Source organism: Macrotis lagotis, chromosome X (assembly GCF_037893015.1).
Source record: "Macrotis lagotis isolate mMagLag1 chromosome X, bilby.v1.9.chrom.fasta, whole genome shotgun sequence".
Lineage (NCBI taxonomy): Eukaryota > Metazoa > Chordata > Mammalia > Peramelemorphia > Peramelidae > Macrotis > Macrotis lagotis.
In genome coordinates this window covers 21,175,822-21,203,806 of record NC_133666.1, presented here as the reverse complement: position 1 = coordinate 21,203,806, position 27,985 = coordinate 21,175,822, and the positions used below count along the sequence as shown (strand labels likewise).

The 27,985-nt window shown below is 38.3% G+C and overlaps 1 protein-coding gene across 6 annotated transcripts in view; it reads left to right on the top strand.

Annotated features, from left to right (window-relative positions):
- Positions 1 to 27,985, top strand: part of TENM1 (teneurin transmembrane protein 1) — a 1,637,812-nt gene that overhangs the window by 1,404,509 nt on the left and 205,318 nt on the right. For all 6 annotated transcript variants that reach the window (XM_074202813.1, XM_074202814.1, XM_074202809.1 and 3 more), the window contains 3 exons: positions 4,020 to 4,121; positions 6,224 to 6,418; positions 9,513 to 9,713. In XM_074202813.1, coding sequence (XP_074058914.1) covers positions 4,020 to 4,121; positions 6,224 to 6,418; positions 9,513 to 9,713 — 498 coding nt within the window. The remainder of the gene's footprint in view (positions 1 to 4,019; positions 4,122 to 6,223; positions 6,419 to 9,512; positions 9,714 to 27,985) is intronic.

Genomic DNA, 27,985 nt, shown 5'->3' with positions numbered 1-27,985 from the left:
AAGGATTAATAGTCTAAGTCTTTAGTTTCCTGGGTCAACTAAGTCGAAAGGAAGGACATAATACTCTTTTTTTTTTTTTTTTGGTTTTTGCAAGGTGATTGGGGTTAAGTGATTAGCTCAAGTTCACATAGTTTGGTAATTTTTTTAAGTGTCTAAGGTCAGATTTGAACTCTAGTTCTTGTGATTGCCGGGTCAGTGTTTTATCCACTGCACCACCTAGCTGCCACAGGCACAATATTTTTTTAACAAAAAACTGGCCTAATTTGCATAGCGATTGAGATATTGCCACTATCATCCCTAGCAATTCAATACAGATGACAAAAGCCTTGAAATAGTTATTCCAGTGGCTTCATGAAGACAGGCACATTAAAGAATTTTTGGAGGAGCTGTGACCTGATCCAATCAATCTGGAAAACAATAGAAAAGTGATCAAACTATTCTTATTCCTTGATCTCACTACTGAGAATATGTACCAAAGAGCAGAGAAAGGTCTCTTTATCTGTACCAAAGCATTTGTAACAGCACTTTTTTGTAATATCAAATAACAAAATGAAGTGGATGCATATTTACTAAGGAATGGAAGAATTTTTGCCCCTTTTTGGTTTAATACTAAAAGGTATCAAGATATAGTTTAGTTTCAATACCTAATTCAGTCTGTCATCTTGAAATAAAATGGCATCTGGTAAAAGTCTTCAAATAGGCATGTCTTTTGCTATTTTGGATGCATTTCAAAAAACGGAGAAAGGTTGCAGAACTAGGTATTTTCTATAAGCTCTGCGTTTAAAGAATCAATACTTTGGTAGTTGTGGGGTAATTAGAAAAAAATAAAGCTTTCAGAATGTTTTAATGATCTCCACTAATTCCAAAAGAGGTAATAAGTTAGCCATGTGTTTGCTGACTGACTGTACACCCCACCCACCCCCCTGATAGCTAACTCTATTCTACAAATAAAATCACAAAGTAAGCTAGAACTAATGACAGCAAGTCTTGAAGGCATCCATGACATATGAGGCTTAGTTGATGTATCCTTTGAACTATTTCTATACTAATGAAAGTGAGAGGTTAATAAGGAATATCCTTGGGCATACCTAGTGTCATTTCTTAGTGCTCTCCCCTCCACTGCCCTCAAGTCTACCTATGTCCTCACATTGTATACACCCCCCTCTCCTCCTCCTCCTCCTCACCTTTTCTCCCTTCCTTTCTCCTCTTCTTACTTCTCTTCTCTTTCTCCCTCCTCTGTTTTCTTATATATCTTCTCTGTCTTTCCCCCCCTCTCCTTGTTTTCTGTCTTTCTCTCCCCCTCCCTCTCTTTCCTCTTCTCTCTCTCTCCCTCTCCCTTCTGTCTTTGTCTATCATTCATGTTTCTTTGGCCAGAATGTCTACTGCCAAGAATAAATCTTACCAATATGTATGGGAATACCAGTAAACATTAGTTTTTACATGTTTTAACCTTAAAAATCAAATTTCTTGATGTCCTTAACTTTAAGAAATAGTTTACAATTCAAACGGGAAAAGCTGGAAACAGAAATCTGACCTAGGATAAGAGAAAAAGGAAACAAGAGCATTTTTATCAGTTGCTCTGTGTGGATTCCACAGCTATCTGGGCACTGCCAGAGCTTCTTTGATGCCCAACACAGGTGGCAGCTTCCAGTGCATTTTATATTGGCTTCTCTTCTTGTTTGCATTGCTAGTGCTGTATTCACCACTGAGAGACAAGAGACAATTCTCAGATAAGTCAATAAAATATAGAGATTTTTATTAATTTTGAAAATAAAATTTATTAACATTTGCCCCCCAGAGTAACCACATTCTGATAAGGCCACTCCCATGAAATTGTCAATAAGGGCTCAGATGAAATTAAACTATATTTACACCTGAAACTGTCCTTTCTGGGCTCTTATTAAATATCCATAGTAGCGAAATTTAAATGTGGATATGAGAACTGTCACTACCACTTGGTAGAAGACACAGTTTTATAGCTTAGAGATGTAAGGAAGAATTATAGCAAGAAATTGCTATCCCATCTGTGACGGAAAAATTCAGTATCCCTTTGCCAAAAGACAGTTTTTCTGCCTTTTCATGACTACCTCTTAAGAAAAATAATGGTGTTCCCAAAATAACTAATTTTAATGACTTTTACGGTTGTTGGCTCTTTTCCATGAATTGCACTGCTGCCAACACAGATGTACTTCACTGAGTGTCATGTGACTGTTATGCAAGCCAATTATCCAACCTCTGGGTCAGAGAACACAGTCATAAACATGCAAAAGAAAATCTTTGTACATGCATTCATGTAGAAGTCAGGAGAGCAAGGACTTTGCCTCCACCTCATGGATTAGTTATTCCTTTTTATTCTTACTACTGTGGTCACCAGGAAAGCTACTGACTTCTTCCAGTCTCCCAGGCCAAGGTCAGAACTGCAGATTCCAGCTATTTCTCACTTCATAACTGAGAGAGAGAGAGAGAGAGAGAGAGAGAGAGAGAGAGACAGACAGACAGACAGACAGACAGACAGACTAGGACACACACAAAAAGAAATAAAAGCTAACATTTATATAGTGCTTAAGGTTTACAAAGAACTTTAAATATATTCTGTTATTTGATTCTCACAACTTTCTCAGGTTGATGCTGTTACTGTCCCTGTTTTATAGATGAGGAAATTCAGACTGAGAGAAGTTAAGTGAGTTGGAAATTATTAAGTATCAGAATCAGGATTTAAACCCAGATCTTCCTGATTGTAAGTCTAGTGTTGTAACGGTATCAGCCAGTTCTGAAGTTGTTAAGTACAAGTTAAACTGGCAACCATAGATTTCATTGGAACCTTTTCCAGAGACAAAATATTAGACAGAATGCCTCAGACATGGAGAAGTTTTTCTCCCTCACCTTTCTTTGTATCATAGTTACTTGTGTATATGCCTCATGACTATTTGTAAACTCCTTGAAGGTAATTTCTATGCCTTATTTTATCTTTGTGTGGATGGTGATGTTCCATGGTGAAGAGTATTGAGCTAAAAAGTCAGCCCTGAATTCATGTACCTCCTCTGACATACCAGTGGTATGACCCTGACATTTTTTTCTTGACACTTCTTTGTATTATGTACTTTCTTTGGACTTTGCACAAAACTGTAGTTGCAAGTTTTTTAGCATGATGAAATCATAAGCCCGTTCTAGAATTTCTCTTTCTGATCATGTGTTCAGTGTCCCGAACACAGTAGTCATTTAATAAATGTAGAATTTAATCAATTTTTTGTGTGTTTTTAATGGAACTCTGTCCCTAATGTTCAGATTTTTTACATGATACTATAGAATTTCCTGCACTGTGCATTTTGTGTCTGACAGAATTCAACTCTACAAAAACCTGTTTCTCAATGAAAGAAAATAAGTGGTATACCATGAATAAGCATTTACAATAATGAAGACATTTCCCAACAAAATACTTCAGTTCTGATGGTTTTAGTGGTGGTAAATTTAACGTGAACATTTACTTTAAAAGCCTTCCATTGTCACTTATTACTAACACTGGAACACTGATATTTAAAGTCAGAATAAAATAAACTATTCTAACTTGCTTGAGAAACAACTTTATTTCCCTCTCTGAAAGGGAAAATAGACAAAAGAATCTATGTTTTTAGGGTCCATATTTGAGCCTATTTTGTTTTTGTGAAATGTTTTGTCTTTCCTGGAAGAAGGCAAGAAGTAGTGGCAGGAATTCTGAATTTGAAGTCTGAGGTCCTACAACCTAACTTGGTCGCTTCCTACCTGGGTGACCTTGAGTCATTGCAATTCCTTCTCTTGGGCATCAGTTTTCCTCTCTGTTAAATGAGAGGGTTGGCCTAGCTGGCCTCTGACATCCCTCCCAGTTCTAGAGCTAGTGTCCTATGAAAGATCAGATCACAGAAGGCCTGGAGGGCAGGATTGTATTCATGCCTACTATTTGCTGGGCTTGAATTGAAAAAAATACACAATTACTGAATACATCATCGAAGGGTCCTCAGGTTTGTTGTTCTGTCTCTATACAGAAATTATGGATGACTGCTCTACAAATTGCAATGGAAATGGGGAGTGTATCTCTGGTCACTGTCACTGTTTCCCAGGATTCCTTGGCCCCGACTGCGCAAGAGGTAATGAACGCTCCACTGTGTTCTGTTGAACTGTGAAGAAATAAACATTATTGGGAAATGCAAATATAGCTAATTTATACAATAAATATGGTTAGGGTTGGCCTTACAAGGAGGCTTTCTAAGTAGGTAGCTGCTTATAGCTAGAGTACCCCTTTCACCACCCAGTCTGCAGGCACCAGAAATTTCACAGTTGGAACTTAATGACTTTGTAGTAAACCAGGGATCTCCAACCATTTGAATGGAGGCTGATGAAAGGGAAACCACCTCTATTGATTCCTTAAAAGAGAATACAAGGAAGAAGGGGAAAAGGAAGAGAACAACCACTTATTAAGCCCCTACTGTCTTGGCACTATGCTAATTGCTTTACAGAAATGATGTCTTTTGAACCTCCCATCAATCCTGAAAGGTATCTGTTGAGTTATAAGTGTAATGGACACTGCCACCACACCCCTTCCCTCATATTTTGTTGGTATTCTCCTTAAGATTAGAGCAGTATACTAATAGCAATTAACCCTCATTCAGTCTTGGCAGGCTGTCATGGTTGGCCTATTGGGGTGGGGAGCTCTTGGTTGGAGACCTACTGTTTAAGTGAGACAAGCTTCATCTCCACTGAAAGGCCAATGTCCCTGAAAGTGACAACCTATGACTCATTTTCCTAAAAGGCGGCATGGAATGATAGATAAAATACTGCCCTCCAGTCTTTCCACAGACATTTCCTAATTTTGTAACTCTAGATAAATCAACCATTCTGTGCCACAGTTTGTTCCTCAATAAAATGAAGGGCATATGAGTAGATGACCTCTGGGGTCCCATCTAAATTTGAATCTGGTATCCCACGTAGATAGCTCTTTATTGTTTAATACAAATGAATTGTTGAGCTGTTTTCTGCAGAACAGATTTTGTTAGAGGAAGAAAAAATGGGAGCAAAGTTGTGGAAGTTGTAAAATGAATAGGGATGCTAGGAAAGGAGGCAGTGGAAGGGCTCAGAAAGGGTGTGGTGAAGGCAAGGCACATTTAACCTACCTTATATTTTGGCCTAAGGCCACTTCTTACTGTACTTTTGAAAAACTGTACATAAATCATAAACAGAGTATTTGGGAGGCATTCAGGATTTTTTCTCTTGACTTTTAGAATATCCTAATTAAGCCATGAATGGCATCTAACACTTCAGCTTTGAATTTCTACCTCTTCTTCCTTCCTTATCCATGACTTTTTGGTCAAATAACCAATATCCACAAATGTGAGAGAGAAGGTGGACTCATATATTATAATAATAATATCTAACATTTACATATTGATTTTAGGTAAACAAAGTACTTTTCATATGCTCTTTCATTTGATCCCCACAACTCTATTAAATAGTGATCTTGTTATTCCCATTTTTCAGATGAAGAAAGTACTTCTGGCCAAGTTTTGCTGCATTTGGAATTAGAAAGACCTAGGTTCAATTCTTGCCTTAGACATTTAGTAACTCTGTGGCCCTGGGCAAGGCACCTGACATTTCTGAGCCTTATTTATAAAAATAGAGATAATAGTAGCTCCTATCTGGCCAGAAAGGTTGTTTTGAGGAGCAAATGCCCAATTTATGTATATCACTTGATAACCTTTACAATGCTATAAAAATGTGAACTAGGAGTTGTATATTATGAAGATAATTATAGAAGAGAGCATTATTATTGATTAACCATTTAAATAACTTATATCATGATATAAACTTTTTATTTTGTAAATTTCAATTTTTATATATTAAGTTATTCAAAATCAAGACCCACCTGTAGCAGGCGTAGGGAGATGGATTAGAATTAATGTAACAAGGTAATCCAGGAAAAAAGAAAATTGTTTCAAAACTATTCCTATATGGGAAAGAGCTAAAAGTTAAGATTACAAAGATTACTTTACAGCCTAAATGCCCAATATAATTCCTCCTAAAAGGAAGTGACTAGAGTATTTGCAATCATCAATGTGTTTCTATTTAAGGAAGTGTAAGCCATAAATAGGACCAATTTTTGCCTGAAATATTATACTGAAATCAATATTAATTTGCTCTTTGGAGAATTTGAAAGCATTATGAGAACATTACAAGTCCATTTGCTAACCTTCAGATTCATGCCCTGTGCTATGTGGTGGAAATGGAGAGTACGAGAAAGGCCACTGTGTCTGTCGGAATGGATGGAAAGGGCCAGAGTGTGATGTTCCCGAGGAACAATGTATTGACCCAACCTGCTTTGGCCATGGCACCTGCATCATGGGAGTTTGCATCTGCATGCCAGGCTACAAAGGCGAAGTCTGCGAAGAAGGTCAGGGCCCTCTCTTGTTCTCTTGCTTCAGTTTGCTACCTTGCCTGAAGGCCTTAGATAGTTTTGTGCACCATAAATGAGCAAAGGTCTTTCAGGATTATTGTGGGGTGGGAGGGGAGGAGGAAAACCTCATTCTCCATTCAAACTTCCATTCTTTAATATGGCTTCTAAACTAGAACTCATATTATATATACTTCCTTAGTAATTTACATTGGTCTCCCCCAGCCCATTTTCAATACTTTTCTTAATTTGAATGTTCCATATCATGTTCTCACACATATTCCTACAAAGCAAAGCCTGCTAGAGGGACTCTCCTCCATTGCCATACTCACCTGTATGACCCTAGATGAGTCACTTCAGTTCTAAGCTCTGTAACTCACCTCAGGAGTAGCCAATCTACCTGAGTGAGGAGAGTTTCCTAAAATGGTGAAATCATAGGTATATCTGCACCTAAATAACAGCAAGACTGATTTTGGATCTGTGCAGTGTGTTCTTTTAGGGACCAAGGATGTTTTTTCCTATATCTTGTGCTCCAAATTGACCTCCATGTCTCTAGATATGTTGACCCCTTCGGAGACATTAAGGCAGAACCTCTAGACAACAGCTTACCCCAAAGGATCTTTCTTTTAAAAAAGACATCTTGAAATTTCAGGGTTTTGACATTGAAAGAAAACACTTCAGGAAATAATGTGTTTACAAGTAATTGGACCTTTTTCCATGCCATGTTTCTCAGAACTGACCAATTTCAGAAATGATATTAAATCATGGCTGTGGGAGATTGTCTCATCACAACTGTAGTTCAGAGAAGAGGCCACCTAAAATGTGCTATTATTACTTTTTGAAGAGATCTCATTAAGACTAGAACCCAGCAGAAAGGGGTCTACTCACATTCCCCTCTAGGAGTAAGGAAGACTTGAGCCACTCACTGGCCATTAACAGGGGTGGAATTGGAATATGCAGAGAATATCTGTCCTTTAGCAATGGACTTAGGAAAGCAAGCAGTGCTGCTGAGGAAGAACCTGAGAAGAGGCCTGTATTTAGGTTCAGAAGACCCTAGGTCACATCCCTACCCTAGCAGAAATCCTGGCCTTATCATTTATTATCTGCATGACCCTGGCCAAGCTATTCATTTTCCTCCTTTGCAGAATCAGTGTCAGACTAGAAGACCTCTGAAGGGCCCTTGCAGCACTTAAATGATGATCCTATAAAATATGCCCTATAAAATTTACTTCTGATACATACAGATGCATTCAATTAAAAGTCTAATTCAGATGCAGCATGCACATGGATGCACATCCATCCATGTGTAGGTCCCAAAATGGGACTGGGATTTCTATGATGACACCATGAGAGGATATATTTAAGTATATCTTACAGTAAAGCCACAACAATTTGGAACTTATTATCCTTTGAACCAGGGAATAGCTTCCTGTTTTCTGTTTCATTTTCTATATAAAATAAGAGTTTGGTAAAATAAATAAATAGATGGTTTAGGCAAGATTACAGAAGGAACATTTAACATAGTCAGGGCTAGAAAATTTTAAAACACATCTAAGTATCATTCATTGTAGCTAGAGCGCCAGCTCTATCAATCACAGCTATTGATTAAAGCGGGTCCCGTAAGGATTTCTGCTAGACAAAACAATATATTAGCTAAGTTCAAGTTCTTGTGTGTACTTGAAAGCAATAAAATTGTTTTTCTCTTTTAGAATATCCTCTAGGTCAGACTTGTCACTAATTCAAAGTGCTCTTCTCCTGTTTCTTTCATACAATTTAGCATCTTGTGAGTAGAGAACTGCCTAGGCAAGATGAGAGGAGTCCATAGCCGTGTGTTATATTTTGCAGATTAATGGGCCAAATCATTCCTGTTGAATAATAGTCATGACCACCTCTAATAGAGCTGAGCTTTCATCACCTAAGTTGTTGTGACTGTTAAATTACACAACACAAATCAGGTGTGGCCCTTGGGAGTTCTCTCCTGATTAGCTCGGTGAGATAGAGCATGATGTTTATGAAGCTAACTAGGATCAGGGTCTGGTACCTAAAGGAGGCCAATTAGGTTTGTTGTACTCCATAACCACAGACTACACCTTGACCAGGTCCTATGCATATACCTTCCACTGGTCATAAGGAGAATTGAGCAGGAAATGTCCAAATTCATTGCATTCCCTAGAAAGCTGAACCCTCCAGATATAGGCTATTCAGACAGTGGGCTAGATGACTAGTATTAAATGAGAAACTTGGAAAGCACTCTTTCCTTTCTTTATGGAATGGTAACCCATAATGAAAGCACAAAGCAATTTATATCCCCAAGGCAAGCATGGGAACTTCCCAGCACGTATGTAGTAGAAGGTGCCACACAATCCCAAAGACTTGGAGAACCTGGAGCAAATGGAATTTGTGCCTGTGATGTGCGCTGAGACGACGAAAACACTGTGCCCTCATACAGGTAACACTACCATGGAATGGAAGAGGTTTGAGTTTGGGAATGCAGGATTGGGCGTGAGTCTCCTAAAGAGTAAATGAGTTTTTTTTTTTTTTTATGGAACCACTGCAGTTGTGCACATTCATATAAGAGCAGAGCAATCTATCTCAGATGCTACTGAGTAGACCTAATCTTTTTTGTGTTTTTTTTTTTTAAATACACATCTACACATGTCAAACAGAAGCCTTTTTCTTTCCTTCTGGGAACTATGATTCTAGTTTTAAAAAGGTTAAGGCAATGATTTCTCAGAAGCCCTTAGGCTCTATATGTAAAAGTGGGGAATTCACATTGAAAAATGACATTGTTACACCCACCCATTTGTGCACGGGTAACAGATGTTCCACAACTCTTCACAATTTCTCACAGCATATGTGTGGTTTCCTTCTCTTCTCCATTTAGGTTGCAATCTTTATGATAACCCTTCCGTATTTTTAAGTGTTAATAATCTGACCGATTTGAACACAGTGTTTGCATGAATCATTGTATTGCCTCATTAAAGCAACATTCTTGTTATAATATTAGCAAATCAATGTGGGGATGTCGATTTAATTTTTCTTAGCTCTACTGGCCACAGCTGCTCTTCTTTTTCCTTTCTCTTGTGTCCTTCAGAGGACTGCCTGGATCCAATGTGTTCCAGCCATGGCATCTGTGTCAAAGGAGAATGTCACTGCTCCACTGGTTGGGGAGGAGTCAACTGCGAAACTCCTCTTCCCGTCTGTCAAGAGCAATGTTCGGGACATGGAACTTTCCTTTTGGACGCTGGCATCTGTAGCTGTGAACCCAAGTGGACAGGCTCCGATTGCTCAACAGGTACATGCTCATTCTTTTCCCATACCCCACAGCTTCCAGGCCTGATTGTTCGGTAATGCAAGGATTTTTTTAAGTGGAAGTGGTCTGGCGACTGTGTCTTACTGTATTAGCGCTTTATCATATGCTAGTGTCTGTATTTTATATGATTGTTTTCATTAATAAGAATCTTCCTTCTCTTCTATGCTGAATTCTCTCTGAGAGATCCTAGTCATCTCCCACATCTTCAGTTAACACCTCTCAGGTATTAATAAGCAAGGACTCATCAATTGGGTCTCTACTCTTGCTATTTCCTTCAAGGAATCTTGCAAGATTCTTGTATATGCAAAGGAAGGGACCATGTTAATAGCCATCCTACAAGAGAGTGGGCTCTTGTATTCTCTGCACCCCCTTCCAGTTATTTGTCTAACTCTTATAAGGTATGGTCACCTGGAGAATATTTGTCAGAGCCTTTTTTTTTTGCTTTCCCTTGCCTTCATGAAGGATATCCTCAATGTTCATATAGCTTATTCTCAGAAAGATTTCCAAAGAGATGGGAAAGCATACATATGGATTCATATTTATAAAAACAGAACCTTGTTTTGGTAATAGTATGATCTGTGAGCTCCCCCCCCCCAGCAACTGGAAATTCTCTTCTATTTTCAGATGCTTTGAGAATTCCAAATTTTGACTCTAGCATGCTGTTCTTCTGTTTATACTTGATATAGTTCAAATGTTCTCAGCTGGTTTCTTTGTGACCATTTCTATTTGGTCTTGCAACTCACTAGGTACTTGATGTTAGAATCCTAATATTTGATTTCTACATTTGATTCATAAAGAAAAGAATTTATCATGATTTTGAAAACCTGTCTGTTTATCCTCTTTACAATTCCATCCTTAAGTATGTCTTTCCAAGCTTCCTAAACTTACTTTTCTCTCTACTATTTTCCATTGTTTTATGAGGGTATTCTTTTTATAAACTTCTATCATCCTCTATTGTAAGATCCTGGAAATAATTTTGTTTTTGAAGCCAGTATTGTCCTTAGTTGTCATAGCTTCCTTACATGCATTGGATCTTCTGTCTGGCAAGGAAGTGGAGAAGGTGCTGAATGAATTGATAGATAAGCTTTTTTGGTCTCCATGTAGCCTGCAACCTTTATGATACCCTACCATATTTTTAAATGCTAATATTCTGACCAATTTGAACACAGTGTTTACATAAATCACTCTATTGCCTAATGAAAACAACATTCTTGTTTTAATATGAGCAAATCAATGTGGCAGTTGATTTTTAGGCATTAAAATTCCCCAGGAAAGGGTCATAGTCAGTATAAATTCCCCTCTTTTATCCCTTTTCATTTTTCAATGTCAACAACTTATTGAAATGAATAAAGATCATGTTGGCATAATTGTACATCATGTCTCCTCTTACTCTGATCTTTTATATTGCTTTTGATTTTGATCTTTAACAAGTCAGTGATTTGGCTGTACCTTCACAGTGAATTTGAATGTGACTTCTATATTAATAACCATTAATTTCCTGCCTTTTAAAATATCAGTTTCCCTTTTTGTTATTCCTTGTTCACATATTGTCACAAATTCTTGAAGAAAGTTTTCGTGGTATCTAAGCATGACTCTTCTGTGTAATCCACAAATTTATGGCCACCTGTCCATTGAAGTCACGATGTATTCAAACCAAACATATATCAACTGATTTTAGAAGGCCTTTATAGAAGTTTCTACCCCCGTTTCCTATGCAATAGATGTTGATAATTATTTCCCCAGTATACTTTTTGCAAATGTTTGTCACAAAGGTTCATATATGAGATAACCTAGAAATGGTACTTCTAGATATATAACAGAACCAAATCAAGAACCTCTATGAGATACATTTCCTTCCAACTTTCTATGGAGATCAGTGGTGATTTGATCAGTCACCTCCTTCCCTCCCAGATCAGGTGCATGTCACTTAAATCCTAGGAAGTGGAAGGAGAGAAAAGGCAACCAAGAAGGAGGAAGAATCATTACGTTTTAGAAACAAAATTAAAAGATCACTTTTTCTTATCTGGAAAAAAGGCACAGAATACTTGTATTGCCAATTCTACTGAATTATCATAAGAAATCACTTTTATAAACCCTAAAATGTCATGTTAGTCTAAAGTGCTTTTAAAGTTCTGAATTAGTATTATCATCATGATCAAATCTAACCTGTATTCAAAAGCTAAGAAAATTGAGACATTAGCAAGGTTAATAGATTTACTTATGGTCTTAGCATCTGCAGTTTCTGAACCCTTATCCTCTTAAAACTTTTTGGATCAATTTATCCTCTTGATATGCATAAATAACAAATATTATTATTCATAGAAGTTAAATAGACCTATGGTTTGAGGGGACTAAAACCTTTCTCCTTTTCCCTTTTCCATGACACTTTTGGCATTTTATGAGTTGAGATGTGCAGAATCTCCCTTGGCCTAATAAGCTATACCAAGTCTTCTGTAAGCATTATTTCTCTAGGCTTGAGTTTTTCATAAGGGATCACCAACATGTAGACTATCCTCATGTCAAAAAGAACTCATTGTAAGACTGTCATGTCTCTAAGACATTCCATTGGGGCTACAATACATTTTAGTACAGTGATTTCTGGCAAATCATAAGCTTTACTAGGTATCACACATCTTATCTGTAACTTGGAGAAGGATGGGGAACACATTATCTCTGGAATCTGTTGCAGGTCTAAGATCTCTGATTAAATATATTGCTCCACTGACAATGATTTGGAATAGCCTGATGACTCTATAACTTTTACTTCATAACATTTATGGTGAAATAGCATCAATGTTCAATATTTGTGTTTTCTTTCTAAAGGCATCCACTATGACATTCAGTAATATCAAACCTTTTCATTTTGTCTTTACCAACTTTGAAGTCTCATTTTATAGATATATATTCATTATGACAATGTCTCTTTAAGTTCTGCAAGTGTTCCCTAATGGAAGATGATACGCATCCACTAATAAAGCAGATAATTAGAGGAGGAGGTTCTATTGTTACCATAGAAACTATTTCCTTGATAATGCAAGGGTCATATAAAGGGAAAAACATCATTTGTTTTCCGATTATTGACTGCACCAGCAATCTAACGGTTTCCTTTTGGCTCTCCATGTCTATCACACACAGCTCCGGCAGTTTTCAGAAATTGATTAGGCCATTTACAATGACCAGTGCCTGCACTTTATTGTTTTTCCTTCACACAATGCAGTAATAGCAGGGTCACCCATGCAGTTTGATAAAGCAGTCTAGTTCTAAGTGTAATTCAGCTGCTATGTGGACAAGTATTTCTACATCCCTCAAGTCATTCAAAAGAACATTCCTGTGACATGTGCACAATCACTAGAATTGAGCATATTCAAGAAAAGAGTGTTAACTGATAGAGTTAGACTGAAAATCTGGAAGTGGAGATTATAGATTATATTCTAAAATATGCTTTGGACATGCTATTCAAATGATTCTGGTCTGCGCATGTCTAGATTTAACATGTAGCAAATAAAACTTTGGGAGCATACTGTAAATGTCTTCAAAAATTGGAAGGGATGTCATGTAAAAGAAGAACTAAATCCATTCTGCTTAACCCCAGAAGGCAGAACTAGTCACAATACTTGTCCTTAGGCAACTTTTGGGACTGGAAAATCTGCCCATCTGAATTCAAAATACATTTATTAATGGATTTGTACTGTACAGAACCCTGAAAATATAAACAAACATACAGACAAATAAAATCTGCCCTGCCCTACCCTGCCCTTCCCTCAGGAATTTCATGTTTGAGCAGTTAGATCTCTCCAAGAGTGGAAATTTGTGTTTTTGTTTTTGCCCTACATTTTTGAAGACCACAAGATCAGGGAGGTGATGCCCTGACAAGCACTTGACCTAGATTTTGAGTGAGGAGGTGCTGTGCTAAGTTATCAGCCTCACTTTCTCCTCCAGAGCCATCTGGGTCCAGTGGCCAGATTTGGACCAGATGACTGGAGATGGCCCTGGGTGAGAGGTGATCGGGGTAACTGACTTATCCAAGGTCACAAAACTAGTAAGATCGGGTGTTTGAGGCTGTCTTCGAACTCCTGTCCTCCTGACCAGTGGTCAGTACTCTATCCACTGTGCCACATAGCTGCCTCTCAAGAGTGGGGTAGACTGATTTCAAAAGTACTGAGTTCCCCATCATTGGACACCTTCAAGCAAAGTCTCAGATATTCTAGAGGAGATTCCTCTATAGGTAAAGTTGGACATGATGACCTATGAAATCCCTTTCGATTTAGAGATTCTTATATTCTATGATTCCACGAGATTGCATCTCAATTTTTAATAAAACATTATTGATATTTTTTTGTTTTTGTACCATCTTTGATTCTAAATATATCCTTTATCCTTTGCCAATCTGGAGAGCCATTCCTTGTAAGAAAGAATAAAAAAGTATAGGGATGGCTAGGTGGTGCAGTAGATAAAGCATCAGCCCTTGAGTCAGGAGTACCTGAGTTCAACTCTGGCCTCAGACACTCAATAATTACCTAGCTGTGTGGCCTTGGACAAGCCTCTTAACTGCATTTGCCTTGCAAAAAGTAGTTTACCAAAAGCAGTTTGCCAAAAGGAATCAATATACCTACCGTGTCTGCTAACAAATGCAATATTACACAGCTACCAAATCCTGTTACTCCAAAGAAGGAAGGTGCATTTATCTCTTTTTCAAAGCTAACCTTGGTCATTATGCTTGTAAGGGGTGGGGGAGGGGAAGAATTTGGAAATGAAACTTTAAAAAGTGGTGTTAAAAATTTTAAATATAAAAACAAAAAAGGGAAGGGAGAAGAGATTAATTGACATTGAGTGGATATCAATGGATCAGAATATGACACATGCTCAGATTTTTGCATCCTTTATTTTTTCCATACATAGATACCTGCCACACCTTTAAAGTATGCTGATGGTGACTTCAGCTTCTTTGCCTCAGTGCTCAAATTATGGCAGACTATAATCAAACCCTTTGGGGAGGAATTGCTCTTTCACTACTACATCTTAAAGAATGAGATACGGATAATTTTTGATTTGCTTGATTTAATAATCCAAATCCTACATGGAAAAGTATTGCTATAATTGCATTGTGGTTAAAGATTTTAACCCAGGTAATGGAACTGATTATAGAAAGTATATAACAAAGGGCGGCTAAGTGGTGTAGTAGATAAAGCACCGGCCTTGGAGTCAGGAGTAGCTGGGTTCAAATCTGGTCTCAGACACTTAATAATGACCTAGCTGTGTGGCCTTGGGCAAGCCACCTAACCCCATTTGCCTTGCAAAAACCTGAAAAAGAAAGTATATAACAGAAGAGCAAAATTTAGAAAGTTTGCACCAAATCAAGTGTACAAGTCCAACTATTGAAATTGGCACTAAAGGGAAAATGAAACATCACTGTATTTTTTCTTTTTATTATGTAAATATTTTATTTGTTTTCCAGTTACATACTGTGGTAGTTTCAACCCATTTTGCAAGGTTTTTAGTTTTACAATTTTTCTCCCTCCTGCCTCCCCACAAAAGAAGGCGATCTGATACAGGCTTTACATTTGCATCCATGATATGCATAGATCCAAATTGAAAATGTTGAGAGAAAGAACAGATCCAAAAGGGAGAAAGAAAACATTAGAGACAGCAAAATTTCATACTATATAAGACAACATTTAAACATCGAAGATAATAAACTTCACTTTTCATTTAAACTCCACAGTTCCTTCTCTGTATACAGATGGGCATTCTCCATCCCAAATCCCCTAAAATTGTCCCTGATTTTTGCATTGATGGAATGAGCAAGTCCGTCAAGATTGATCATCACCCCATGTTGTTGTTAGCATCACTGTATTTTTTATTAGCTATTTGCAATACATTCTCTTCTCAGATTGTCATCATCAGAATTCTCTTGGGTGTTAAGTGAGAACACAACCCAGGACAAATGAAAAAAAATCCCATTTTTCACAAAACTTCTATCAGCATGAGAGGACATGCCACCCATTGGCTCTGGGGTTACGTGCCATGGTAAAGAGAGTCAGGTAGTTTTATTGCATATCAAATGGCAGTTGGTTTTAAAACCAAAGTTTTGCTTTTCTTTCCTCCACTGTTCAAGTCATGGGACATTTCATTAACAGTGAGAGCAAAAATGCATTCCATTTGGTGACAATTTGATAAGTTGGAATTAAGAGGTTACTGATTTTCAGCTACCACTCCAGCTTCCTAGCTTTTGTAATACACATAAAGCTTTTCCAGGTGTTTTCTAAATCAAGGAGAAAAGATTGCATTCAATAGTGTGCCATTTGCGTGGTAAGAAAATTATCTATGGCTGAGCATGGAGGGCATGATAAAAGTACACGGTCTGATGCTTAGAATTTATTTAGGCATCGTGATTTGAACAGCGAGCCAAAATGTCTTTGGATATGTGTGGGGTAGAGAAAATGAAATGTTCCCGTACTTAGCATTGGACTGAGATTTGGGTACTGGTGCTGAGCTTGCTAGTAGATGGTCTTTGACATTTTCTGAACCTGGGATTCCCTATCTGTACCATAAAAGGTTTAGTTAGACTAGGAGACCTCTGAGTTTTGAATTCTCTAGATTTTAATTTTACAGTTCCTTTCTTTATTGACTGGTGATCTTACAGGTTCAGAATCCTATTTTAGAGCTGCACTGAAGTTTAAAGATAATCAAATTCAACTACCCTAATTTTACAGATGGGAAAAATCAGGTTCATTTTTCTCATAATTAGTAGCTCATGATCTCACTTCTGCTACTCTAAGGATACCTCTATTTGAGGCTCTGGTTTAAGGATTCTCTCCAACAAGAGACTGGGGAAGGCAGGATATACTGAATGTAAACATGAATCAGCTATGTAACACATTGTTTCACTCTCATGCATAAAAGGGAATGTGATTGAATGATTAAATAGCATTCAGTAATTCATAACTAATAGAATTGGTTGAAACTGTAAGTAATATTCCAGTTTCAGTGTTATATCTGTAAGGAGTTCTTTTGCTAGGGCTGCTAATTAGCCACTTTTCATTTCACCTCCACTGAACACAGACAAATCAAAGCCAAGTAGATGCTCTTTGGGGGCAACTCTTTCCTCACTGGTTCTGCTATGGAAACTACAGACACACACACGAGAGAGAGAGAGGGGTGGGGGGGAGAGGGAGAGGGAGAGGGAGAGAAAGTATAAATTGATGGAAGCATTTGTCTTATACAAATAAAACTCTAAAGAAATTCAAAAAACATTTATAGTTCTTTTAAGGCATTACAAAAATAGTTATAGTTCTTTTTGAGAGGGGTAAAGAATGATAATAGGTATCCAGAAATTGGGGAATGACTGAACAAAGTATGCCATGTAAATATGATAGAATACAATTGAGTTTGAAAAAAATGAAGGTCACGGTTTCAGAGAAACATGCAAATAAATTGTATAAATTTTTGTGTTAGAGAACTAAACAGAACTAGGAAAACCATTTCTCCAATGACGACAATATGAAGACAAACTAAAAGAATTAGGAACTCTCATCAGTTTAGTGACCAACCACAATTCCAAAAGACTAATGATAAAACATACTACCCATCTTCTAAGAGAGTAAAGGACACAGAAGGCAGAATGACAAATATTTTTAGACATGACCAGTGGAAATTTGTTTTACTTATCTATGCATGTTTATAAAGGAACATTGTTTTTCTTTCTTGTCTTTCATTCTCATTTGGGGGATAGGGAAGAGAGAAGACATATTTTTGCCAATTGAAAAAAATGATATATTTTTTTTTGAAACGCCAACATGCCTTTTCCAGGAACAATAACAGTATTGAGTGTATTATTCAGAGCAAGAAATAGAAATATTTGTGTAGAAGGGCACTAGTAACAATAGCAAGGCACATCAGAAGACTATTGGAGTAGCCAACTAGATGGAATGTGAAATGAGATCTGATTGTAAAAGATGTTTTTGTTCATTAGGCTTCTGTGATGCTATGAGCTTGTATCTCTTCACTATCTATAGCACTCCCCTGGACAGCCTCTCCCAATTCTCACTGACACTGAAATATTGAGTCCCCAAAGGACAATAACTACTTCTCTTCTCAGAGGCTAATCCTGAGTGCCTAGGGGTCTCTTGGTATTGTCATTCCATGAACCCCCTGCCAATGAACTCCCCAGTGTTTATAGAGTTGATATCAATTAGTCATTCTAAGTTGATTAGCTTTTAGAAAGCTAATTTATTAATGTGGTGTAAGAAAAAGTTGGTCCGAAAAAGCATCCCTTCCAGTGTATGGGAGTCACAGTCTGCCACACAAGTCCATATAAAGTTCAGGGTGAAATGGGATTGAGTTTAGAGAACATGAAAGGGTGACAAAAGGGTACTTTCCCAGCTTCTGGTATCTCTGTGAAGACCTCATGAAATTCCATTTATTTAAGTGTATCACTCTCTTATAGTCTTGAAGCTGTCTTTTCTCTCTGTGTATCTAGTTTGTCCTTGCGTCCCTGCTCCTTCTAGGACACTGCTACCAGCTTCATGGGAAAATAGAGTGAGAGGAGAGAGGAAGACAAAAAGAGACACTCTTCCCACATCTACAAACAGTTCTTTCTCAAGCTGTCCCTCCACTAGGCTGGCTGCCTATTGGAAAACCAGATTCCAAATTGGCTTTTTAGGGCTTTTTTTTTCAAGATTCACAGGGAATTGTTGGTTCTCTTCAATCAACCATAAGGCATTTCTTATATGGCCTCAACTGCCTCCCCTCATTTTATACCTAGTTTATACCTTTGATTAAGTCAACTGGGGTATTTAGGGATTGTTCACACCTCATCTGTATCTTTGATTTGTTCAATAATTCAAGTAAATGGATTTTCTCACCTGTTAAAGATGTCAGGGCAGTAAAACATCTTACTATTTACATTAACTGAGACGGAGGGGTGTGGGACAGAAGAAGTATCATTCCTAGAAATGGTAATGAAGGATATTATAAGATGGTTTTATAATACCCTTTGCACATTGAAGAGAGGATAGAATGAATTTCTAAATTGCACAAAAATGTATTTGTCCCCTTTTAAAATTTAACTGTCTATTGCCAAATACAGGATATTTTTAAAACTGAAGAGCTTTGGGGGGGAAATTGTAAAAGTTAGTAATAGTTGTAAATTGGTCTGTGCATTGTTAAGTGATTTAAAATCATTAGAGTGGCACTTTTTCAAGTAAGTGTTTCAAAGAAAAATGAGTGAAGCAACATTATAGTGTATTAATGGAGCTCAAGACATCTTAAATTGATTTTGAAATTAAGCATCAAAAACTGCAACTTAGAAAAAATTAGGTAAACCATTATGTAGCAATCAAAAAAATCTTGAAATTCAGGAAATTGCACATTAAAAGTGTCAGTCATTCTGATTTGGCAAGGGCAAGGATATTCAGTGACAAGAAAACATACTGTTTAAAATATCCTTTAAAACTGAACTGTGCATAAACTATCACATTTTGTCTTTTTCTTTGGGTCTATTTCAAAGTGTGATATTGTATGTTAAAATGCTTTTTGTTACCTGAAAGCATCATATACATGTCACTATTCTTTTTCTTGTTACACATCAGATTTGTATTCAGAGATGATACCAGGGAGTGTAAGGAAAAATTAACTAGTAAACATGAAAATGTTTTGAAATAATTCACATTTCTCTAGTGTTTTCAATTTTACAACACACTGGCAACTAGAGTCCCTTCTATAGGTAGGGCAAGTATAATTATCTTCATTCTGCAGATAACCGAGGTTCAAAGAATAGAAATACCTTGGCCAGCATCATTCTGACAGCGAATGTCTGAACTGAGATTGAAGTCCGACGTAGCCTGAAGGTCTGGTGTTCTTCTGATCATACCACAAATCCTTTATTAAGAATCCCAAGTACTAGGGAAGTAAACCATTTTCTCCAGTCCTTTACTTAGTTGAATCTCCTATTTCTGCTGGCCATTTTTTTGTGTACAAGGTTAGCTTCCGTAGAAGACACATCCATTTCTTCCTTTAAGCCAAAAAGCTGATCAGCTAGGCATTTTCTGAGTTTGAGAGCAGTTGGTGGATTAAAAAATGGCCATTTAGTCAGAGTGAGAACCCATGTTAAATTCTGCATCCACAGACTGCTTTATGCCTGACATTCTTAACCATATGAGGCATGGGAGGAACCCATCCTATTTTTTAGCTCTGTACTAAGGGAAACAGTGAGCTTTCTTTGCATTACCTGAATTTCCCCCTACTGAATATTTCTTGGTTCTATTTCATCAAGAAATTGGTACTTAGGTTGGAGTTGATGTCATCATTCTATTTCTGACTCTTCCAATTTGTTGAATGGAATGCCAGGAGAACCAGAAGCCAAAACTCAGCAGCTGTTTCCTTCTTTCCAGGTATTCTCTTTCCTCTCTAGTCTCCCTCAGTAACATGAACTCCTGGGGGTTCTAATCCAATGCAAGATTCTATTGTGATAACCAGCATCATGGACTCAGCACTACTCTGTGGGCTGTGTTTATGCCGCAACAAGAAACAAAAGATAGGTTCCTTCTCTTTAAGAATTTTCAAAGCATAAAAGAGTTTGGAATATAGACAGGAGCCCAGTTAAAGTGTTGGCCATTGGACTTTCAAGAGGCAGCAGCACGTGTTGAAGAGGAAAAAAAGTACTATGGGGTCAGTACCTTCGAAAGAATCTTAAATGGCTTTGAGAGTTATGAGTGATATTCAACACCCAGGAAGGTGTATATCATTACAGTGGAGAGAGAACTGGATTTAGATTTGCTTTGAATTCCAACATTAATCTACTACCTATGTAAACTGTCCTGTCCTTTCTGGGCCTCAGATTCCAGCTCCATGTGTCTTCCAACTCAAAATCTATGATCCTGTGATCCATTTCTGGAAATGTTAAAGAATAGGATGGGTTCCTCCCATGCCTGATATGGTTTAGAATGTCAAGTATAAAGCTGAAGGCAGCAGGGGAAATTCCTGTCTGTGGATGCAGAATTTAACAAGGGTTTCCACTCTGCCTAAATGGCCATTTTTTAATCCACCAACCAACGGTCCTATGTCATATTCAGTGCTGTTCATCTTCGCGAGTTACTCTTTTCACTAACATCAATGTGAGCAAAGAAATATCTCAGTAAATGTCATCCTCAAAGAAGCTCTTCCCTTCACAGCAGCATGGGCATCTGACCCACTCTCATTGCCTAACTATAAAAACAATGAGCAAGTTGGAAGACTCACTAAGTTGGAACAGGGATCACTGGGTGAAAAAATGTAAAAGTCTGTGGCTTAAATTGACCAAGATCTCGTCTGTCTTCAACTTTGTGGATTTTTCAAAAGATGTTACCTTTTTATAACTGGCGTAGGAAAGAGGTTTTGTGCTTGTTTGTCTCAATCTTTTCTGGTTCTTTTGTCATGGCCTTTTCATCCCTTGCTTCTGTAAGTTGGGAGTTCCTTTGACTGGGTCAGCCAGTGTTTCTTGTAATCTTTGAAGAAACTGGAGGGGAAATCTAACTGAGTAAACTAGTTTCTTTTCTGGGAAAAACATCATCATCATAACCGGAAGGAAAGCTTAATTCAAGACCCTGGGGAATTTAAAGTGAAAATCTTTGGGCAGCAAGATGGGCCTAATGCAGTCATTCATTGATTTGAGAGAGAGGATGTGTCAAAGGTATTAGAGTTACAGTGAGGCGAACCGACGAGGCAAAGGATGGCCTGCCAACCTTTACTTGATCTTTCGATGCAGTAGAGATTACTGGCAGGAGGGTCAGAAATATTCCCTCTTCCCAGTCCCTTTCTTCTTCACTTATTGAGTCAATTCCCCTCCAGCTATACTCAAAAACAATTTCTATTCAAGAAATTCACCATTTCCTTTTGGCCTGTCACGGTTCAATCTGATCAGATATGAGTGAGGGGAGGGAGAGAAGGAGGGAGGAACTGACAGCCTCATTCAGTGAGCCTTGGTGGGGAGCTTAGTCACAAGTAAGCTAGGTAAATTTGTGTCTCAAATGGCAAACTGACCTGGCCAGAGCACCACAGAAAGTGGCAACAAGTTGAATGATCACAGTGGTGTGGTTCCTTCGAAATGTGATTGAGGCAGATGGTTCCATCAGGAAGCCCTAGTTTCTTAGATTGATGTTCTTAATTCAGTCATTCCAGTATTGATCCTGGAGAATTACTGAACATTCCTGATGCTTCAAATAGCCCTCCTCATGGACTTGATACTTTATCTCTTTTAATAATAATTTCTGATATTTATCTAGAATTTTAAGGGAGCCCAAGCACTTCCCAGATACACTTGAGTCTCATAACATGCGTATGAGGTAGATAACATCAGCATTATTCTCCCCATTTCACCCCTGAGGCTCCAGGAGGTTAAGTGATATTTTTGCCTGTAGTTTGTGGCCACTCAACTAATAAGTATCCCAGGTAGGACTCGAGCCATGATCACTGACTAGGGAATCAGAGGACCTGGGTGCCTGTGCCAGCTCCACTACTCATTTATGTGATTTGGGGATGGCACAACATTCTTTGTGGTCTCCCATTGCTTCAGCTGCAAAATGATCGGCTTGGACTAGACAGCCTATAAAGTTTCTATGAGGTCTAAATCTATGATCAATTCAAACAGTCTGTCTCCTCCATTATGTGGCTTCTCACCAAGTTCTTAGAACTCAAAATCACCTAATTTAGGCATCCTGATTTTAGGTTGATGAATATAAAAACCATCTAGGGAAGATGGTTTTCTATTTTCTTTCTCTCTTCTGACTCATTTTATAGCACATAGATAGATGTATGGATGTATGGATAAACTGCCAAAGAAAATCTGGACAGGCTGATAAATCTAGATGATGTGAAACTCCAGTCAAATTTGCTATCACTGAGATAGCAGCAAGGAGAGGGTCTGGAAATGGCAGTGGGGAACTTGGAATGCAATTACCCTTCTTGCTTCATTGCGTATAGGCATGGCTAGGGATGTGGTGTTGTCTGAGAGAATCTGTCTCTGTTAATGCTTGGAGCTGAAAGGAGCAGAGGGGGGAAGGAAAGGGAATGCGCATTTATTAGGCACCTACTGTGTGCCACACATGGTGCTAAGCACTTTAGAAATTTTATCTCATTTGATCTTTCCAATAACCCTGGGAAGACTGATATCATCCCCATTTTATAGTTGAAAATGAGGTCTTCAGACATTAAATGATTTGCTAGGTGCCACACAGCTGGTAAGGTTATGAGACTGAATTTGAACTCAGGCCTTTCTTTCTCCATGTTTAGTCCTCTATCCATCATGTTACCCAGCTACCTCAAGGCAAGGGTGATGGAGGATGATGAGCAGGAGAGAAAAAGGAAAAAAATAATAACAGCTAACATTTAAGCACTATTAATCCATTGGATTCTTCTCAGTTTATTCTTTCTTTGATCCCCTTCTTTTTGATAAATATGAATTATTTTTAAAAGACATTTGTCCTTATATTTTTCTGCCAGTCTCAGACATATAGCTACCCTGTTGCTGTTCTTACAAGTTTTGCTCTTCCTTTGTATTCCTCCTTCATTTCCTACCCCTGTGTCCATGTCTTGAAAACGTCTTTTTCATTTTCATCTTAGTTGGTCAGTTCTCTGTGTGTCCTTATCATTCTCTTCAGAAAATTTCCTTTTCCTCTTCCATGGAGCTGTTTATATGTGTTGCTTCAGGTTTCAAAAGGATGTTATCAATAAATATTCCTTTGTCCCACCCTTCCTCTTTATTTAGAACCTGGAAGGTGGTAGGGGAAGGAAATGGAACACAGTTGTTGTGAAAGCTGTAGGAAAGATGAACCATGTATATAGTCCTCTTTGCTGCTGTTCTTTGAATATGGAAATGGTCATATTTTTTGAGGATTGTTATGTTCATGAGAAAAAATAAAGTATTAAAAAAGATAGGCGATTTAGAAGTTGGAGGCTGTTTCACATATGAAAGCTTGCTTTTGCCAGTCAGGAAGATGAGGCCAGGCCACAGTTGTTGCCCCCACCAAACTCTCTCCCCCTCTGAGACTTAAATAGAACACATGAAGTTTGGGCTAGACCAGGATTCTGGGTCTGTGTATCTGAGGCAGCTCAAACTGCATAGCTCCATTGGTGTCTGGAGGGAAAAACAGGAGAAGCAAGTGGCATCTCTCTGGCCAACACTTTGTTCATGTGTTTGTACCCCTCTGTGCCATGGATGTCCCTGCACTGTACACGCCAGTGACGTGTGCAGTTATGTCTCTTTTTAATGTTACCCTTCATCCCCGATCATACTTTCTGACCCCTGGCCTGTTCTCTCTGGTCTGTTTTTGCTGGAAATCACAGAACCTGAATTAGGTTGTCTTCAGGCCAGAGCTTCAGATCAGGGCCTGTTACCACACAAACATCCTTGCCTGTTACTCAGCATGCCCAGATCACACAACTCAGTGGGAACAGATCACTGTTTTACATGGAATGGAGGAAGGAAACACCTACTCTGAGCTAGCACTGTATAAATATCACATTTGATCTTCACTGCTACTCTGGGAGGTAGGTGCTACTGGTATCGTCATATTACAGTTGGTATGGAGACAATCAAACATAAAGTGACTTACCTAAGGTCACACAGTTTGTAAATCTCTAAGGCCAGATTAGAAATCAGAACTAGTGCTTTATCCACTGGGCCACCTAGTTTCCTGGGACTATGTAAGAAGCAATTTTTCTTCTTGTCTGATGCATGCTGTGCCTAGCTAGTCTTATCTCTTGTTTTAAAGCTTCACATGTTTAACTCTTAATAGAGTATCCTTTTTCAGAACTGAATTCTGAATTTGGTTTTTTTGAAAGTAACAGGGATAGGGCAATAGATGTAAAGAAAATTTATTCTTCCCTTATCCATGTTGGTTTTTTGTCATTGTCTTTCTCATGCTTTGAGACAGTCAGAACCCACACCAGAGGAAAATCCAGTCCTTTGTTGTTAAAAGGAGCCAGTGGGTTGGAAGCCCACTTGTATGTAAATAAAGGCTCTTGGAACTTTTTAGTCCTTTTTAAGTGGAAGCCCACCAAGTCTAGCAGAGGAAACAAGGAATTTAAAATATTTTCAAAGTCCATAGATGATTATCGTCAAAGTGATATCCCACAGTGGAGAGTGAGATGGTAATATCTAAAGGTAAGAGAGTGAGTTGAAGGAAGAAATCTCTTACAATTGATTCCCCATAGGCAAACACCTCTTATGCATTCCCCATTGATTTCATTTCTTCCTTTTTGCAGTTTCTCAAGAATCTGTGAGTTTTTTTTCATTTAATTTTCTCTTATAAACAGACTTTCCCCATCTCTCCTTTTCCTGGGACAGCAACCTTGGTCTGCAACATCATTAAAAAAGAGTCTGTACTGAAAACAAGACCATGAAGCTGCAGCCCAAGCTCTGCATTTCCTCTGCTCAGTGTGCTGACCCCCAGTGCTTCTCTCTGCTCCTCAGAGCTCAGTGCTGAGCTGTTGGAAGGGATGAGGGTGGACCACAAGGGCTTGCTCCATCTCTGAACCCTGTCTCCCCTATCACACTATGAGCACCTTAATCCTTTTTGCCTTTCTTCTTATCCCCTGTGCTTAATAGCTTCTGGCATACTACTTAATGAATGCTTTTTGTTGTTGCTGTTGTTGTTTTATCCTTCATTTTCAAAGAATTCCAGGACATCAGAGAGGTGACGCCATGACATGCCTATGAAGTGTATTGTAAAGCCACCAGCCTTATCTTCTCCTCTCCTCTGGAGTCATCTGGATCCAAGGGTCATATATGAATCAGGAAATGGTCCTGGATGCAAGGCAGTCAGAGTAAAGTGACTTGACCAAGGTCACACAGCTAGTAAATGTCAGGTCTCTGAGGACAAATTTGAACTCAGGTCCTCCTGAGCCCAGGGCCAGTGCTCTGACCACTGTGGCACTTGACTATAGATTTTAAGGTTAACTCTCACATATTTGTTGACTGCCTCACTTTTCGGTAGCTTTACTTTGACCTTTGCTTCTTAACCAGTGTTACAGATGATGGGGGAGGGGGGTCAGTCTATAAAGGGGAGGGCAAGGCTCAACCTTCTGCTATTGCAAAAGGTGAGGTAAAATGTTCTCTAATCAATTGCCCAGGCTGTGAATTTTATTGGTTTTCCTGCCTGGAGTGGGAAGCAGGCTGGAGACTGACTGGTAGATGTATGTACCAAACTGTACAGTGATCAACTAACTCCAGGTATTGAATGTGGGAAAGTCTCCATGACTTGTGTTATTACCTGTGGAAAAGGTTGAAATGGAGGAAAAATCATAGCCTTCTATAAGATTATATTAGAAATGTGTCTATCCATCAGGAGATAAAGACTTTGGGCTTACCAAAGTTCCTTCCTTCATTCATGAGATCCAGATCAGCAAAAAAATCTAGGACCACAAACTAGGGTTCTAGTCATAGACACTTCCATAATCAGCCAGTATCTTTAACCCATAGAAAAACATTAATCTCTCTTCTCCCATTCCAAATAATTGGATACACAGGGAGGGGAAGGGAGATTGATATTTGCCAATGGTTGAAATGTTTTGGCATAATTTCCATCACCAGAGTTGTAGATTTGACATTTTATTGGGCAGAAAGAAGTTGTAGACTTAAAAGGAATTATTCAGTGATGTCCTAATTCCTGGAAAAAACCTTCCTGCGACTGGGATTGCAAAGCTATCACAGTGTACTGACAAGGCAGGGCATTTTCCTCCAACCGTTTTCCCCATCGATGCCTGAGCAATATTCCCTCAAGTCCACATATACTTTGATTTTTGCCTTGATTGAAAATGTCCTTCATAAAAGCTAGCAACTCTAAATGACTTTTTTTTACTTTGGAAAGCATCATTTTCCTTCCAGTCATAATCCAATAAAAATATTTTTGTTTTATGAACAAAACATGCTAAAATTTTACTTGCCTGAAAAACTGTAGATAGCTACAATTTTTAACATTTACTCTCACATACACAGGAAGTTGTTTCATAAGAAAAGGTAAATAAAGCTCAAGATATGTAAGTCCTGGAGAAATTAGTTTCCAAACCCTGCTATTCACTTGAACCTTAACATTCATTATGTGTACTGTGATATATGACTGAGACATGGAATGTGGAAAGTCAAAATATCCTTGAGTATTTGTTGAGTCCCATAGATGGGGGAGCCATAATCTAGTACAGCGCTATCCAACTTTTAAAAGTTTTTTTATTGAAACAATAAACAATATATTTTGGTTTGCCATTTTAGCGAGAGCTCTGCGGTAGCTCTGCTTCGTTTACTAAAGCATTTAGTAAACCCATAGGAGACCACTTAAAATCACCCTGCGAGCCACATGCAGGTTGCCTTTTGAACATCCCTCGTCCAGTAGGTAGAGTAGAGAGGAGAAAATGGAATCTCCTTATTTCTGTTCCCACTATAACCTTCGGTTAATGTTGTTACCTTGAATTTGATCCTCAGATTTCATCTTATCAAGACTCAGCCTTCTTAATGGACACACTAGAGGGCAGCACCTGGCGCTGCCTGGTGGAGAAAGCATGAGGGTGAGAAGGAACAACTAGATCTGAGTTTATACCCCCAACTCTAACACCTATTGTGAGACCTGGAGCAAGTTCCTGCCCTTCTTTGGGCAAATAGAGATGATCAAGTCAGCCCAGACACTTCACAGTGTTGTAATAAGAACACTATTAGACATTTAATGAGGAAGTACTTTGGAAATGGTAAGAGTGTTCTACCGCATTGTAACCTGGAGAAAGACTGAAGCATAGGCTTGTGAAAAACTGCCAACTTTTCTCAAAACTTTCAGGAGAAAAAAAAAAGAGGAAAAGGGTTAAATTAGCCAGCTGTTTCTTGTAAGCCTTTGAGTTCCACTAGATTGGTTCTTTCTTTGTACTTAGACTTGCAGTACCTAGCCTAGGACCTGGATCATAGTAGGTGTTTAATAAATACTTTTTTTTTTGATTTCTTGATTACTGATAAGTGAGACGCTCAAAGAAATGAGTAAGACAAATGCTGTGCATCAATTTGGCCCATTCAGGAGTTTTCTTTAGAAAGGTTTCTATAGAAGGTTTCTATAGAAAGGTTGCTTTCTATAGAGATTTTACCTCAACAACTGACAAGCAGATATGAGATCTTACTTTGAATCACAGGAAAGAGTTCAGGTGATACTGCTAACCACCTCCTCTGCCAAATTTGCTAGAAAAAATTGTTGACTCCTGTTTTCAACAGAATAGGCCTTCTGGGAACCAAACAGATCAGTAGA